This window comes from Callionymus lyra, chromosome 11, assembly GCF_982586985.1.
Source record: "Callionymus lyra chromosome 11, fCalLyr1.hap1.1, whole genome shotgun sequence".
NCBI classification, from domain to species: Eukaryota; Metazoa; Chordata; class Actinopteri; order Syngnathiformes; family Callionymidae; genus Callionymus; species Callionymus lyra.
Genome location: NC_141828.1, coordinates 24,554,319 through 24,570,114, shown reverse-complemented (window position 1 = coordinate 24,570,114; position 15,796 = coordinate 24,554,319). Strand labels below are relative to the sequence as shown.

General features: G+C 39.1%; 2 protein-coding genes across 3 annotated transcripts in view; one reads left to right on the top strand and one right to left on the bottom strand.

Moving 5' to 3' along the window:
* The window catches only part of tet1 (tet methylcytosine dioxygenase 1), a 33,578-nt gene extending 26,282 nt beyond the window's left edge, over positions 1 to 7,296 (bottom strand). The window contains exons 1-2 of the mRNA XM_087803051.1: positions 7,116 to 7,296; positions 3,518 to 5,333 (exon numbers count right to left, since the gene is read on the bottom strand). Coding sequence (XP_087659177.1) covers positions 3,518 to 5,188 — 1,671 coding nt within the window. The 5' untranslated portion in view covers positions 5,189 to 5,333; positions 7,116 to 7,296. The remainder of the gene's footprint in view (positions 1 to 3,517; positions 5,334 to 7,115) is intronic.
* A 1,801-nt stretch (positions 7,297 to 9,097) lies between these two features.
* slc25a16 (solute carrier family 25 member 16) lies at positions 9,098 to 13,965 on the top strand. 2 transcript variants are annotated; one of them, XM_087802561.1, is made up of 10 exons: positions 9,098 to 9,279; positions 9,356 to 9,469; positions 10,200 to 10,292; positions 10,363 to 10,496; positions 10,570 to 10,633; positions 11,561 to 11,682; positions 11,749 to 11,815; positions 11,872 to 12,034; positions 12,101 to 12,169; positions 12,788 to 13,965. In XM_087802561.1, exons 2-10 carry the CDS (start codon positions 9,388 to 9,390, stop codon positions 12,942 to 12,944), a joined length of 951 nt encoding a protein of 316 aa, XP_087658687.1. In that variant the 5' UTR covers positions 9,098 to 9,279; positions 9,356 to 9,387; the 3' UTR covers positions 12,945 to 13,965. The 2 variants fall into 2 exon arrangements, with proteins under 2 accessions (XP_087658687.1, XP_087658688.1); XM_087802562.1 differs by having other exon boundaries at positions 9,339 to 9,469.
* Positions 13,966 to 15,796: the final 1,831 nt, after the last annotated feature.

Sequence of the window (15,796 nt, the reverse complement as noted above, 5' to 3'; positions counted from 1 at the left end):
TGCAGCTGCACGAACCTTCCTCGTCCTCTTTATCACTCGCGGAAGAGAAACATTCGTTAAAAGGGTGTGTGAGCTTGATCAGCAAGACTGACCGTGGACGTCAGTCACGCTACACACCAGTGACAGCCACACACAGGAAGTACGCCGACTTACCCTTGTGTTGAGAAAGTATTCAACGTTTCAACACACAGTACACAGGCCTGTTGGCTGAAAGTCATTAAAACCGGTTTAAATTATTGCTGAGTTCCCTATAAAAAGAGAGATATAAATGTCACTCCTTGACATTAGAATGGAGACTTAGTGTTAAAACAAATGAAACAAACAATAACAATATACAAATAAATACATGAAATAATTCTTAAATATACAAAGAAAATGTTTTAATAAAATTAAGTATTGAAAAGGTTTCAAGAAGTCATTATAAATTGCAATAATAAAAACAATTCAATATGTTATGGATTAGGGTTAGGGTTGTTATAGAAATGCCTTTTTATTGAAAAATAAAATCTTTAAAATGTAAAATAGACTAAACAAATCTTGAAAAAGTGTTCAATAAAAAATACAAATACTATACATTTCTTATGGTTTAGGGTTAGGTTTACACATTATTAAAATAAAAAATACATGAAAATCTTGAAAAGATCTTATGAAATTAAAAAACAAAACAATTTAATGTGTTATTGTTTGGGTCAGGGTTTGGTGTACAATCTAATCTAAAAGTATATTTATAATACAATATAGAAATAAATACATTTAATATTTTTAAATCTAAAGAAGATACTCAAATGAAAATGTTTTTTTTAAAAGTCTAAAGAAATAAGAAATAATAAGGATTACGTTTACAAAATGAACGAAATAACAGAAAATCTTGAAAAAGGAATAGAAAAATAAAATAAATACATTTGTTATGATTTATGGTTCCGTTTACGAAATGAATTAAACATTCAACAAATAAATAAGAAATAATAATAATATAAACTATAAACACATTTAAATAAATGAGATAGAAAGAAGATACTAAATTAAAAAAAGGCTAAAGAAATATAAAATACGAACAATTCAATTAGTTTAATGTTTATGGTCAGATTATTTAACTTTTGGAAGTAAATAAAGGATCAAGTGATTCAGTCCGACACGCCTCAGTCTTACGACCTGAACATTAAGACCAGAAGACTTTAGAAAACACCGGCATGCACGAGAGTCTAAGGTGACCTGCAGCTCATGACGGAGCAACACCTGGTTCAACACTGCAGGCGCCTCCATGTCAAACCTGTTCTTAAACAACCAACACTGACATCATGGAACGAAGGCCAGCAGAGAAACCGACGGTTCACGGACTTGTGCACGAGTGGACTTCAGAGGATTTATGCTACACACATCCAACCACGTGTCTGTGCATTCCACATAGCTGACTCGCATTACGTTAGGCCACGCCCATCTCATGCACCCACAAACACCAGTGATTCCACAGGTGTTACATAACAAGTTCCACTGCTCTACTTTGAAGGCTCGGTGAGTTTGTGCACGTTTGCACGCATGGCCGGCCTCATGGACCCTCGTGCACAGTGGTCTATGTGGAGCCCTCCCCCCGCCACATGGACACCATTAAGCATGGATGTGCAGAGACTAGAACAGCTGGACTGGAACACAAGACGCTCTCCGGCCTTCACTGCTGGAATAATGGTCATTCTCCCAGAAAAATTAGGAATAATATATACTATGGATCATGAGGCGGACTTTAGAAAATAACCTTTTTTTTAACCTTTCTTTGTGTTCACTCGATTGGATCTAAACTTTTGTTTTAGCAGAATTTCTTTCTAATTTTAAGACACGTAAATTTGGAGGCATTTTCTTTTTTTGAATGAAAAATGCAGCATGTTAGAGACTTCATAAAATCACCTTTCAACGTTTATTTACCGTGGCCTGAACTTTTCTTTTTTTTTCAAACTTTTTCTTTTGATATATCTTTAATATGTTACACTACTTTTATAATACCTTTGAATTAATTTCCCAAAAATATTGTTTTGGTGTTTGAAACAGCAACATGATGCTGAATTTATGACTCATGGCACAATAATATTTTGAAAAAAAAAGGAATGTTTTTGACATATAATAAATGGAATAAATAGAGCTACAGACTTCAACCAAATATGAAATCAGCAGATTTAGCATGTAGCTAACAATATTTCTTATTGTGCAGCCGACACTTGATTGGTAATGTAGCACACAGCTAACCCGGAAGCTAATGTATGTGAAGCTAACAAGGTTGGTAATGTAGCATACATCTTACAAGATTGCTAATGTAAGTGCAGCTAACAAGGTTACTGATGTAGCATACAGCTAACAAGATTGCTAATGTAAGTGCAGCTAAAAAGGTTACTTTATGTAGCATACAGCTAACAAGGTTGCTAATGTAAGGGCAGCTAACACGGTTGCTAATGTATGTGAAGCTAACAAGGTTGGTAATGTAGCATGCAGCTAACAAGATTGCTAATGTACGTGCAGCTAACACGAATGCTAATTCAGCATACAGCAAACAAGATTGCTAAGGTAAGTGCAGCTAACAAGGTTGCTAATGTAGCATGTAGCTAAAAAGATTGCTAATGTAAGTGCAGCCAACAAAGTTTCTTATGTAAGTGAAACTAACAAGGTTGCTAATGTAAGTGCATCTAACAACTTTGTTGTTTTCGTGTAGCGAATTTGTATGAAAAACACATTTTAAAATCAAAATAATTTTGCCAATAAGTATGTTACCTTATGATCTTTTTTATTCGGTTATTCACTACACTACTTTACTTGGTATTTTACTTACTCTGCACTATTTTACTAAGTTACCTGCCCAACACTGTTCCTGAACTCTTTCTATAGTCATCCTTTATTCATTTGTCAAGCAAAAACAATGACGGATAGTAAGGAACACATGGTTTAATTCAGTGATAAATGATGGCTCGGAGTTTATTTGTTATAAACACAAAAATACTAAATGCTATCAGCCGCTGATCACTACTCCTTACGTGACAAAAACGTGTTCTAATATGCCTGTAAAAGTTCTTGACTTCTTCTCATATTTCAAATAAAGGATGTATTTGCTCTGTAATCTGGTGTCTCTTGAACCAACATCCTGTTTCAGTGTAGAGCGCTCCTCATTCACAAACACTCGCCACGTGTTGTTGAGCTCACTCTCTCCCACCAACAATACACCCTCACACACACCACGACCATGTGTCGAGCGGCTGCCGGTCATGTGGCCGCGTCTTTCCTCATAACACAATCTGATCTCCAATCGTGTCACCTCTACGATCACCACACATGTGAGTCATCTATGAGTGTATGTCGGTGGCATCAGAGACAATATCAAACTGTGCTTTGAAAAAAGTTGTTTTTTATATATATACTGTATATATATATGTATCACGAGTATCACAAGTAACTTAGTCGTACGTTGTCTTAGTCATGACAAAGAAAACATACTTTCAGTGAAAATGCATCTACATAGAAGAGAAGATAGAAGCGTCACCTGTGTGTAAGACGGCTCACAAGAAGTCCTTCTCCTCTTCAGCTCCAAACACTTCCTCAGTTTGCAGATTTGGTGTCCGGTCCTGCGGTTGAGGCAGCAGCTGCACTGACCACAGCTCACCTTCCTCAGGCACGGCTTGCACATCCCACACCTGTTGCGCTTCTTCCTCTCCCTTCTCTGCAACTTCAGAGCGCCGGCTGATCCGGCGTCTCCGGCTAGGAAGGAGATCCCGGCCTCCCCGAACCCGGTCTCCGACTCCGTTTCCAGTGTGAAGGAAGAGCGAGTGCTTTCTGAGCTGCAGGAGAAGGATGTGGAGCTGTTCTCAAGAGTTGGGGTGGAGATCTTTGGTGCTGAACTGACAGCAGAAGCGTCACTAAAAACGGGTTCCTGGTTAAGAACATCTCTGCCGAACCGATGGTCTTGCGACAGGGGCTGCGACAAACAAACCGACTTCTCTTGATACGATTCACTGGGCTGACCATTGGATGTAGGATCCTCTTGAGAAGGAAGGTATCTGGCCTTTTCTAGCGGGTGCCACAGAGCTGTCTGAGGTCTGTAGTGATCGCTGCGTATGATGACCGGCGTACGCCTCGCCACAGACATGTTACCCGGGGACAGAGCTGGAACTTTAGCACCATAGTTGCTGGTCTCTGGGGACTCTGAGATGTTCTTAGCTTTGGTGGTACTTGAGGTAGCTTCATGTGAGACTAGTAGCACCGTGTCTTGGGATTCTGTTTCAGGACAGTGTGGAGGTTCTACATGTTGAGGAATGTGAGGTGGGGAGCGAACAGGACTCATGACCTCATTGATCATATCCTGTTCATCACACTCCCTTATCTCCCGCTCAGCTACAACACACTTCTCCTCCTCCAGAGTTCTACTCTCCTCATCGGTCTTCACTGTTTCATCCCTATCGTTGGAATCATTACCAACCTCTTGACTATCATTTTCCTCATGGGGCACCTCAGTTTCCTTGCTGCTTCCTTGATCCAGGCTATCCTTGACAGGCGTTCCATCGACTGCCCCCCCCTTGACATCATCATCAGCATCACTCCCAGTCTTGATCTCTGGATCACGGCCACCCTGCACACAGTCGTCCAGAGTGACGTCACAGGGAGGCAGGTCTGCTTTGAGAGGACTCTGCTCTTGAGCATTAGAAACTCCCATGACCAGATTTGGGATGTCAAACTCGGTTTTGAGGGACACAGTAAGGTTTTCGACATCCGAGATTTCCTCCTGCTCTTCTTCTTGGGGTAAATCCAGGAGTTTTCGACCTCCTCGGGATGATGCCGCTCCTCTCCCTCTTTTTCCTCCCCGGCAGGGTTTGGGCAGTTCAACAGGGTCGACTGTCAGTATTCCTCGCAGGGACTTCCTTCGCTCAGGGGGATCATCAACCGTGCCCTGTCGTCTATCCTTCTCAGGTCCTGTCACATTTTGGGAACCCTTACCAGGAGGTCTTCCTGGACCCCGGCCACTGGGCCTACCTCTGCCTCTCGGGCTTTTCCCCGGCAGAGCCTGACCCCTGCCTAAAGGCTTCTTGGGTGCAGGTGATGGCTCAGGTGACTGCCGGTGTCGGGTCGGAGGTCGTCCTCTCGGTCGTTTAGAATTTTGGTTGTTATTGCTGATCACTTTTTGTACTTTCTTCCTCTGAGCAGCTTTCCTGGCGGGCATGGTGGAGGGTTTGAATTCGTGGGTCTGTTTATAGCAAGCATGGGACCGTGATATCTTGTTACTATAACCACGACTTATCAGAATCAGAATCCTCTCAATACTCTGGTCAGAAGGGATGAAGTCACTGTGCCCCCATGGAACACTCCTAAAACAAAGACAGATGTATGAATTAATGTTAAATGTAAATTTATGTTGCTATAGCCACACTTATTTCAGGGTATACATGTAAAAAAAGTTTTGGAAGTATACTAAGATAATAAATCTGGTGTAAAATTCTAACAGCAATGTCAAATCACGCAAGAAGCAAAAATCCTCCATGGTCTTATCTTTATGTGTCACCATATCAACATGAATGTTAATCTACTCCGATTTAGACACAACCGTCCGGCGGGCCGGATAAAATGACTTGGCGTGCCGGATTTCGCCCCCAGGCCAGGGATTCGTTACATATGTTGTAGAAAATGAGACGCTACACGATTTGAAACAATAAGAGAACGCTTCATAACAAGGGCAAAAAAAACCCAAGAGGATTATTAGTAATTAGGTCATGATTTTTGGCAAAATAAATATTTCTCAAAATATTAACTTCTTATTTTAAAATAACATTCTAGACGTTAAGAATGTATTTATGTATTTTTGCCATAGATTTGTAGTTGCCGATAAAAGTAAAGTATTGTGAAAAAGGGAAGGACTATGAAAGAAAGTCACAATAAATATAATCTTAGCCAAAGTGCATGATAAAAATAACATAAAAATATTACACTAAAAACATTCTAAAAGCCCTTATATATAACAACATTTTACGACATAATAGTAGATATTTCGAGTTAAAACTGAATGAAATAGTCAATAAATTATAAAAAAAAAAATTACAGATCATGACAGTATTTTTAAGCAGTTTGGTTAAGTTTAATGGTTTTTCAAATCTTCAAAGGAAATACTATTTCAAGATCCAGTTTTTTAAAATAACTAGCAGTACTGTTTTGTACGTTTATTTTCTATGTGTTGGTCTTTTCGTTGTCTACAACTACTATATGTACTACAAATATATGTTACTGTTACATGTTCTGTTATTATACTATTATTATACTATTATTATTATTATTATTAATACTATTGTTTCTTTGTTGTATGTTGGTTTGTGGCGAAAAAAACATGTTTCTATTAGTGTAAACTCTGTCATGATTCATTCATATATAGTTTAAAAATAATAATAGCTTGCAATTGTCACGTGTGATCGTAGAATAAACCTGAAAGTTAAGATGTTCGTGAGCTTAAAAGGGTTACATGAGGACAGTCAACGCTGAATCTTTTATTTCTTTTTATATAGACCATGTGTCATTTAACCCAGTTTCAATTCACTTTTTCTGCAATCCAATTTATATTTATTTTATGATGGACCCCTTGTTTGGACGACTGTTATGAGCGGTTTCAGAGATATTACTGATAGAGTTTATGATAATGTAACTAGATGATAATAACATTGTAACAAAGACTATGATTCGTGCAAACGTACCGGGCGCAGATGCTGTTACATACAGAATCTTAAATATTTCAGTGCTCTCACAGGGTTTAAAGCGAGAGCACCACGCCACACAGAAGAATGTTGTGAACATAAACAGAATTTTCTAGATATGAAAACAGCACTTCCTGCATGGCTCTGAGCGTTTAAAGGGCAGACGGGGAGTGGGAGCAGACAGGATCCTGTTTTCGTCCGAGCTGAGCCAGAGAGGTTATTATTACCGCCGAACAAACGCCATCGACGCCTGCTTCTGCACTTGACCTCTGTCTGATCAAAACACACGACCGATCTAAACCTTCAATCGTCTTTTTTTCCTACATGTTGTTTGTCTCAAACGTGTGTTTGTGGACAGAAAGCTCGACATGCCAGAGAGAGAGACAGTTGCACTGTCTAATAATACTCCACCTTGTATTGGTTTCCCTTCTCGGCAAATATAGACCTCTGGTAACTTCCTCTCACGACCCGGACAAAAGAGCATGGTACCAGTACCGACCGCGGATCCACCTCGAGGAGTCAGTGTGAGACTTTGACAGCCATTAAAGTGTAAATCCCGGGCTGTCAGTTGATCCAGGGCAGCCCTGGTTCTCTCCCTCCAGCAGACGCAGCGGAGCGACGCTGCTGCCAACACTGGAGGAGAGAGTGCCGCAAAACACGGCCTGGATTCGCGCCGGATTGAGGTCGGGAGAGTTGACATGAGAGACGACCGTCCTCTGCTGGAGAGATACATCAATAATGAACAGAAGTGGAACCTGAAAGAAAAGTGGTTCAGGGAGGAAGAATAAGGCATATGAATCAAGCAATACAATAGAGTTGTTGTTTTTTCCTTTGTATATTGTTTTTTCTTCAAAAACAACTATTATAATAATATTATCTACAATATTAATACATTTATATTGAAATAATGTCACAAATAAGAATACATAATCATTAGGAAATAAGTAAGTAAGTAAGTAAGTAATTTTTATTTGTATAGCGCTTTTCCAGACCAGGGTCCCAAAGCGCTTAAACAATCAGAACAATGTTCAGTAAAGTATATATTTTAAAGATCAAGATAAAACTGATAATACAACAGGAGTTCCAAAAAATTAGGGAAAAGCCTGAACAAATAGAAACGTCTTAAGATGTTTCTTAAAGGAGTCAGTAGATCCATCAAACACAGAGAGAGAGGAAGATCGTTCCAAAGCTTAGGAGCAACAGCCTGAAAAGATTTCTCTCCTCTGGTCCTGAACCGTGTGCGAGAAACCATCAGTAGATTCTGATCCACAGATAAATGAATACGCATGGTTTCCAAATGGTGAATAAAAAAGTGGACACATTTAATCTAACATATAATATTATCTTTGTAGTTAAAAAGTCAAATTATTTTTTTAACTCCTAGAAATATATCTTCACAAGTGTTGAGAAAGAAATATTTAGAAATAAAGATAAACAAATGCTTGATAATATTTTCTTAATGAATATGAATTGCAAACAAATAAATACCAATAGTACCAATAACAGAAAAAACAATTTTAGAGAGTTTTGGAGAGTCCGCTGCAATAATGGACATTAAAAATTAATATTAGAGGGAAACCAACTAAAACGTATTACTTAATATCTTTTGCACGTTCCATTGATGCTAATTGTATTGTATCCATGACATTTAATTGCTTTCCTGCGCCTCTGCATCATTTGAATCATCCAAACTAGCTGCAGGAAGATTCTGTGTGTCTACAGAGTTAAGAGGTAACTCTTTAGACAGGAGAACATGTAAGGATTTATTAGGAGTTATGATCGGAGTAGTAGTAGCATTATAGGCTGTGTTGTACTGTGTAAAAGTATCACAATTGTTAATGTAATGTTTAAGAAAAACATTGACCTTTCTGAACTTTTCATGGGCAACAGGAAAAGTCAAACGTTAGGCCACGCCCCCCAAAAATGTTGTTGAAAAAACAACAACAACCATTAAAGGAAAAAAAAGTTTTGATTGTTATTGCTAATATAATCATGTAAAAGTACAATAACGTAAAAATCCATACCACTTAATTTTTAAAAAATAAATTATCAGTAATACAGTTCATTTCTCAATGAACCATTGGTTAAGAAATAATTATGATTTGAACTGATAAATTACTGTCTAATATGCTGTTAATACCCAAATAATCATCTACAAGGATATATTTTTTTATAATAAATGAATCATATAATTAGCATATATGTATGAGTACAAGAGTAAGAATAATTGTATATACTGTATGTACATGTATAGATGATTTATATTTACGACTCCACAACCGTAAACATAAGTAATCTAAAAAAAAACCAACCATTCACGTCATTCTCATCAGCTGGTTACGTCATAGGTGCGCGACTATGTTTTATATTTTTATCTATGAGACGCGGTCCGCCGACGAAGGACACTGAAGTAGTTACATGACTGCGGTGCGTGTGTTACTTTCTTTACTCTCTTCCCGAGAAGTCTTGACAGCGACGCTACGAAAAGTGTTTAATAAACACCAACTCAAGTACTTTGAGGAAAAGAAAAAGGTTTTATTTGGACTCTCTGCTGAGACCAACGGTGTCAAACCTCGTAAGTATATTCCGCTACTCGGAAGTTATTCTTATTAACATCCGTGGTGTGTTTTAAAGTGTAGGTTTGTGTTTAGTCATGGGTGCAGCAGACTCGTGAGCTGACAGAATGACCTCTGAGGCTGCGGTCTCCTCCATCAGCCCCCCAGCACACAGAGACTTCTACTGGCTTCGATCGTTCGTCGCCGGAGGTAAGATTCTCACCACGACCTGCTTTACGACGGTTCAGAGTTCAAGCGCCTGGACTTTACAACTCTGCACGTTATGAGCTTATAACCATGAGAGAGATTCATCTGTAGAACGTTACTTTGAAAGCACAGATAGCAAGATTCATTTCCACCCAAATCATTACAATTAATTACGTATTATATCTTTATATACTAGTTTTACCATAAATGAGTTTTGCTCAAGTGAACTAAAAACATGAACTATGTGTAATTTGAATAACGGTGAGCACTGTTTTATTGACTTGTGTGCAAGAAGATCTTTAGTGAAATTAACATGAGGTGAGGTTGACATTTAAGTCACAGGATCGACTGGACCTGTCTTGGTTTACTGTCATTTTTGTTTGTGTTTCCTAAATATAAACAATGTAGGCTTGTTTGAATGGTTGCTGTACAACCAAAACATGTTCTTTCAGGGTCCGTATTTTTAATTTGTGCGGCTTGGATCGAATTCTATTGTTTAATTTTTAGAGTGCGGTTCATATGCATTACACTGGGGTGAAAGAAAATATTGCTAACAATAAATCTCACCATATTTTCTTTTATAATAATCGTCTACATATCCTTGTTCCTACAGTATTGAAACGTATCGTATCGTTTTCCTTGTATCATGAAGTATCGCCAGATTCTTGTCAATACACACTCCTATTACACAATGCAATTACACAATTTTAAAAGTGTTGTTCTTTTTTTATAGGTGTAGCAGGATGCTGTGCCAAGACTACGATTGCTCCTCTGGACCGGATCAAGATTCTCCTCCAGGCCCAGAACCCGCACTACAAACACCTCGGTAAAGGGTTGCTTTTGTTGTCACACTCTGGTGCAACATGTGTCACATGCCTGGTGTTTTTTCTACGCAGGTGTTTTTGCCACTCTGAAGGCTGTGCCAAAAAAAGAAGGCTACCTCGGCCTGTACAAGGGCAACGGTGCCATGATGGTCCGGATATTTCCTTACGGAGCCATCCAGTTCATGGCCTTTGATAACTACAAAAAGGTCGGTTGTGTCGTCTGAGATTATTGAGTTTGCGTGTGATCCTGGTTTTTAAAGACGTGCTGTCACTTCTCAGATGTTGAGTAAACGTTTTGGAATCTCGGGACCCATCCACAGACTGATGGCAGGATCTATGGCAGGTGATCAATGATGTTATTTGTTTTGCTCACAGTCAATGTTTGAACCAGTACTTAGGAGTTTAATGTTGGATTACACGGTTCAAATTTAAGACAAAGAAAAAACCCACATTTGTTTCCCAATTCAAAACTAGGCTGTAAAAATCACATTTTAGCATTTTAGTGTCAAACTCAATCACACAGGGGGCCAAAAATGTTTGAATTTTAAATATTTTACACTCAAACTATATTACTTATCCCTGTGTTTAACAAACTCCTTTACATCAACGTTAGTTGTACTATTGTTGACATACTTCATATCTGTCATTAATCTTATAGACCAACATCTGTATAGATCACCCTATCAGCATGAACAATAATCAACCTTAATTTGAGCCAACCTTCTGACAGGCCACATGTTTACCAATTACTTACCGGGACAGGTTTGGCTCTCGTCCACAATTTTGACACATCCTTTAATTAAATTAAATAAAATTAATTAATTAATTGTTATGACATAAGTTTTATTTGTAAAAAAAACTGACGTACCTCTTACCAATTAAAATCTTCTTGGACCAGGAGTTGAGCTTGATAAATGAAAGTTGATGTAGTTTAGTGATATCTAGTGACATCATGAAATGATGCTGATGAGGTCTCATGAAATAATGCCAGGTTTCATGGAATTAATAGCTCAGGGCCAAAGATTATAAAGCAAAGAGTGCCATCTAGTGGTCTTTCAAAATGAAGACACAATATCATTAAACTTATATCATCAACTGTTTCATGAGGCCTCATCAACACCTCTGATGTCAATTATATGCTGTTTTTATCAGGGTTTCCTTTTGCTTTTTTTAAAAGAGCAACATTACTTGGTGCTGTTTTTTTTAAACAATACTGAAAATGAAGTTCAAGCTGCTCAACATTTTCTGCCTCCCGGCCATGTGCGGTCAGGTATGACTGCGGTGATCTGCACGTATCCTCTGGACATGGTTCGAGCCCGGCTGGCGTTCCAGGTGACCGGATATCACCGCTATACTGGCATCCTTAACGCCTTCCACACCATCTATCTGAAGGTAAGACACCCGATTGTTGAAGAGCTTGGTGTGGTCGATTCTCTGTTCTCACTGTGTGTGTGTCAGGAGGGAGGCGTCAAGGGTTTCTACAGAGGACTAACTCCAACACTTATCGGAATGGCACCTTATGCAGGTGAGTGTTTCGTAACTGCTGGTATTCCCCCCGCATTCTAAAACCTTCCTCCTCAGGTTTTTCCTTTTTCACCTTCGGGACCCTCAAAAGTCTGGGATTGAAGCATTTTCCAGAAAATTTGGCTCGCCCCTCCTCCGACAACCCTGATGTTCTCGTCCTTAAAACCTATGTAAACCTACTGTGCGGAGGAGTTGCGGGTGCAATCGCCCAGACGATATCGTAAGCTAACTTGATTCTCCGGAATGGTTTCAAAATGTCCGTGTGATTCATGACATCGTTCTGCAGATATCCTCTGGATGTGGCTCGGAGGAGGATGCAGTTAGGAGCCATCCTGCCAGACTCGGAGAAGTGTGTGTGAGTATGCTTCATGGTGTTATGAGGCCTCATGAAACAACTGATGAGGTATCATGATACAGTGTCTTTAATTCAAATGGCCACTAGATGGCAAGTTGAAAAAATTATGCATGGTTTTATTGAGATCGGAAACAAATATTATAAAGCAGAAGGTGCCACCTAGTGGCCCTCAAAAATGAATTAACTGTATCATGATACCTCATCAGCTGTTTCATGAGGCCTTATTAACCCCTCACTAGAAAAAGGCTTTTACTTTCGGAGACAAACTAAATTCGCTAATAAAAGTCCAGAACTGAAAATATACTTTGATTGTAACTAGTAATTGGTTGATGAGACTTTATGATACAGTTGATGAAGTATCATGATACAGTGTCTTCACTTTGAAAGGCCACTAGATGATGCTAGTTTCTTTTATGGAGAGTTAAAGATTACAAGAAGAGAGTGCCATCTAGTGGCCTTTCTAAATGAAGACACTGTATCATGATGCCTCATCAGCTGTTTCATGAAGCTCATCAAACCATTACTAGAAAATAATTTCTTCTTTAGCGGACAAGTTCATAATTAAATATATACTTTGGCTATAACCATGAATATCTTCTGGGTTTTGTTTCATCATAGGTCCTTGAGCAAGACACTGTCCTATGTTTACAAAGAGTACGGCATCAAGAAGGGATTGTACCGTGGCCTGTCTCTCAACTACATCCGCTGCGTGCCCTCTCAAGCTGTGGCCTTCACCACCTACGAGTTCATGAAGCAGGTGCTCCACCTCAACTAGGACTTGATCGACAGTTGTCCAGGCCCGTCTCGTTGTGTCTTACACCGTCAGTCTTGCATCATTTAGACCTCAACTTATGCGAAAGAGGAAGTGGCTACATGTCAAAAGCAGAAACTCTCCTCTGCCCTGTCTTACTTCCTGATTCCACTGAGAGTGGACGTTGCCTCTTCCTGTCGGCTCTGTTTGATCAAGGCTCGTCGCTCGTCTTTTTTTGTCCAATCAGATAATCCAATGGCTGAACTATGAAGCAAATCTTGTAACAGATTTGTACATTACTGCCTCTTCATCACTGAAACCTATGTTTCATAGTTTCATAGATAGATTTAAACTCAATTGTTCAATATGTGCAACAATTTTTTGTGTGACTTTTTTATTTTACAAATCTATTGCACTAGTGGAAGGCTCCGTCTGTGACCATTTAAATCAATGTTGAAAGAGTAACAAGCAAAACATTTTTTTCTTTGTAAATACTTCATTGTATTTATTGGTTATACCCGGTTTTGCCACTGGGTGGCAGCATAATACGCAGTGTAGTGTTTGCCTTCAAAACCTGTTTTTATGATAAGCCTCAAATATCTGATTTAATTGATTTAGAAAACACTTTTTTTGCTTTAATAATTATATTATTGGATCCAGGTCCATTTGAGGGAATGATTGTACACATACTTACGAGTGAACCTTATTTTTGAATAGATTTTACTGGCTGAGTTAAGTTTTATTCATCTATCATATGTTCAAAAAGCTCTTCAAGCAACTTCCACCTTGTCTATGAAGCAACATTAAATTCCATGTGCTGTTGACTAAATGGAGAGATCTGCGAACACTGCCTTCATTTGTTAATGCTACTGAAAAATGACTGACATTTTGTATTTCTATTGCTGATTGATTTTAGAAGTAGCATTTGTTTGGAATGTTTCCAATCATGAGTTCTGTGTCATACTAACGTTGTATTAAAGATGCAAATGTTGTGTTATTCACTTCTGATGCAAAATATAAAAGTAAAAGGGAAGTTAAAGGTAAACTTTCCTATGTGAAAACTCTTCTGACTCACTCACATGTTGCATATGTTGAAGTCTTCCTCTCCAGGATGCAGTAAGTCACTCATCATGACCATGTTCTGAACGTATTACTTTTTAAAGTTCTCCCCCGTCTAAAATGTCATTGGAAGAGAGGTTACAAGAGCGGAGTCCATTATAACATTATGACTTCACTCCTCTTTCAGCCAGCTGTAATTAAAGTTTTTGGTGGGCTTAAAATTTTTTGATGTAAATATTTCAATGAAAAGAGAACTTTTTACAAACAGACACATACTGATGAGTACAATAGAGGTACAACATCTATTTAAGACACATATCAATATTTGAAAAGCATTATTGATTTTGTTCAAAGCAAACCACAATACAAAATATTGACACACTGTAGTAACAAGGATATATTTGTAGTTTTGTCGACTACTTGACTCTGGTGTTGCAGAATTTACAGACCACATGACTCTTGACTAAGTCGTAACTGTTTTCATTTGTTTTGAAACCAAAATATGTCCAAACGTCAATTTTTGCTCAAGCTGCTCGTCTCATCCTCAGTCATCGCCGACTGGACTGATTAGAGTTCTAGGAAGACGTTTCACCTCTCATCCAAGAAGCTTCTTCAAGTTCCAAATGAGATGGGGTTAGGAGCCAGATCCTGCTAGGGAGCAGGAGTGCACAAGTGTGTCCCAATAAGCAGTGTGCGAAAATGGAGTGCGCAATGAGAACTAAAGTGGCGTACTTAAAAGGCCAGAAAATTGAGTGTGGCTCAATGGACACTTTCCACCCTCAACGACACTAAACGGAAGCTACGTGACTGACGACGCGTCTTCGGAACAGATACCTACGTACATGTCACTAATTTCTCCACATTACAACACAACAATAATAGCACAATGAAACACAACTTAATAACTTGTTTCAATTGGCGAAAAGAGCTGTCAATTGTCTGTAATATTGTTCCAACGGCTGGTTGCGATCCGCATTAAAAGGGAGTAGAAGAAGAAGCTGTCGCGTCATTTTCTAGTAAGTGCGTAGCGACACTGTTTGGCCAAGTACGTGCACTATTTTAATTCAATTCAATTCAATTTTATTTAAAGTGTCTTATCATAACAAAGTTATCTCAAGACACTATACAGTTGAAATAAGACTACAGTTGATTAAGGAAAAATAGATCCCAGCAATTCAACAAAGAGCAAGAAACAAAACACTGTACAGTGAGCTGTACAGTGAGCAATGGCGAGGAAAAACTTCCTTTTAGAAGGCAGAAACCTCGAGCGGAACCAGACTCATTGTTGACGGCCTGCCGCTTTGACCGGCTGGGAGGAAGGATGGGGGGGTAGACAGATGGATAAGGAGAGGAGTGAGGGAGGATATAGTGAGAGAACAGAGGAGAGTGTAGGAGGGTCCATGGGGGTGCTGGAGAGAACTCGGGATCTGATGACGTGGTGAAGAAATTAATGTGTACTAAAAACCAGTGCACTCGGAGAAGTGCGTGATTTGGGACACAGCCATAGTGATGGTCGTTAACACCCGGAGAGGGTCTTTGACCCTCACTGTCCAGCAAGGTGTGACCATCGCATGATCCCTGTTGTTGTTGCTTCCTTGGACTTTTTTCTAGGGAGAGAGCTAAGAACTTCATTGTAGCTGAAAGGTTATGGGCTGAAGGGTTTTCCAGCCTAGTAAAGATGGCTTCACTCCTCTCTCGACTCCTGGCCTGAGGAGGTGGTCCTCCTGTTGTTTAGCTTCCCCAATGTACAGGTCTTGACATTCCTCATTGCACTGGACAGCATACACCACATTGCTCTGTTTGTCTCTGGGTGTTTG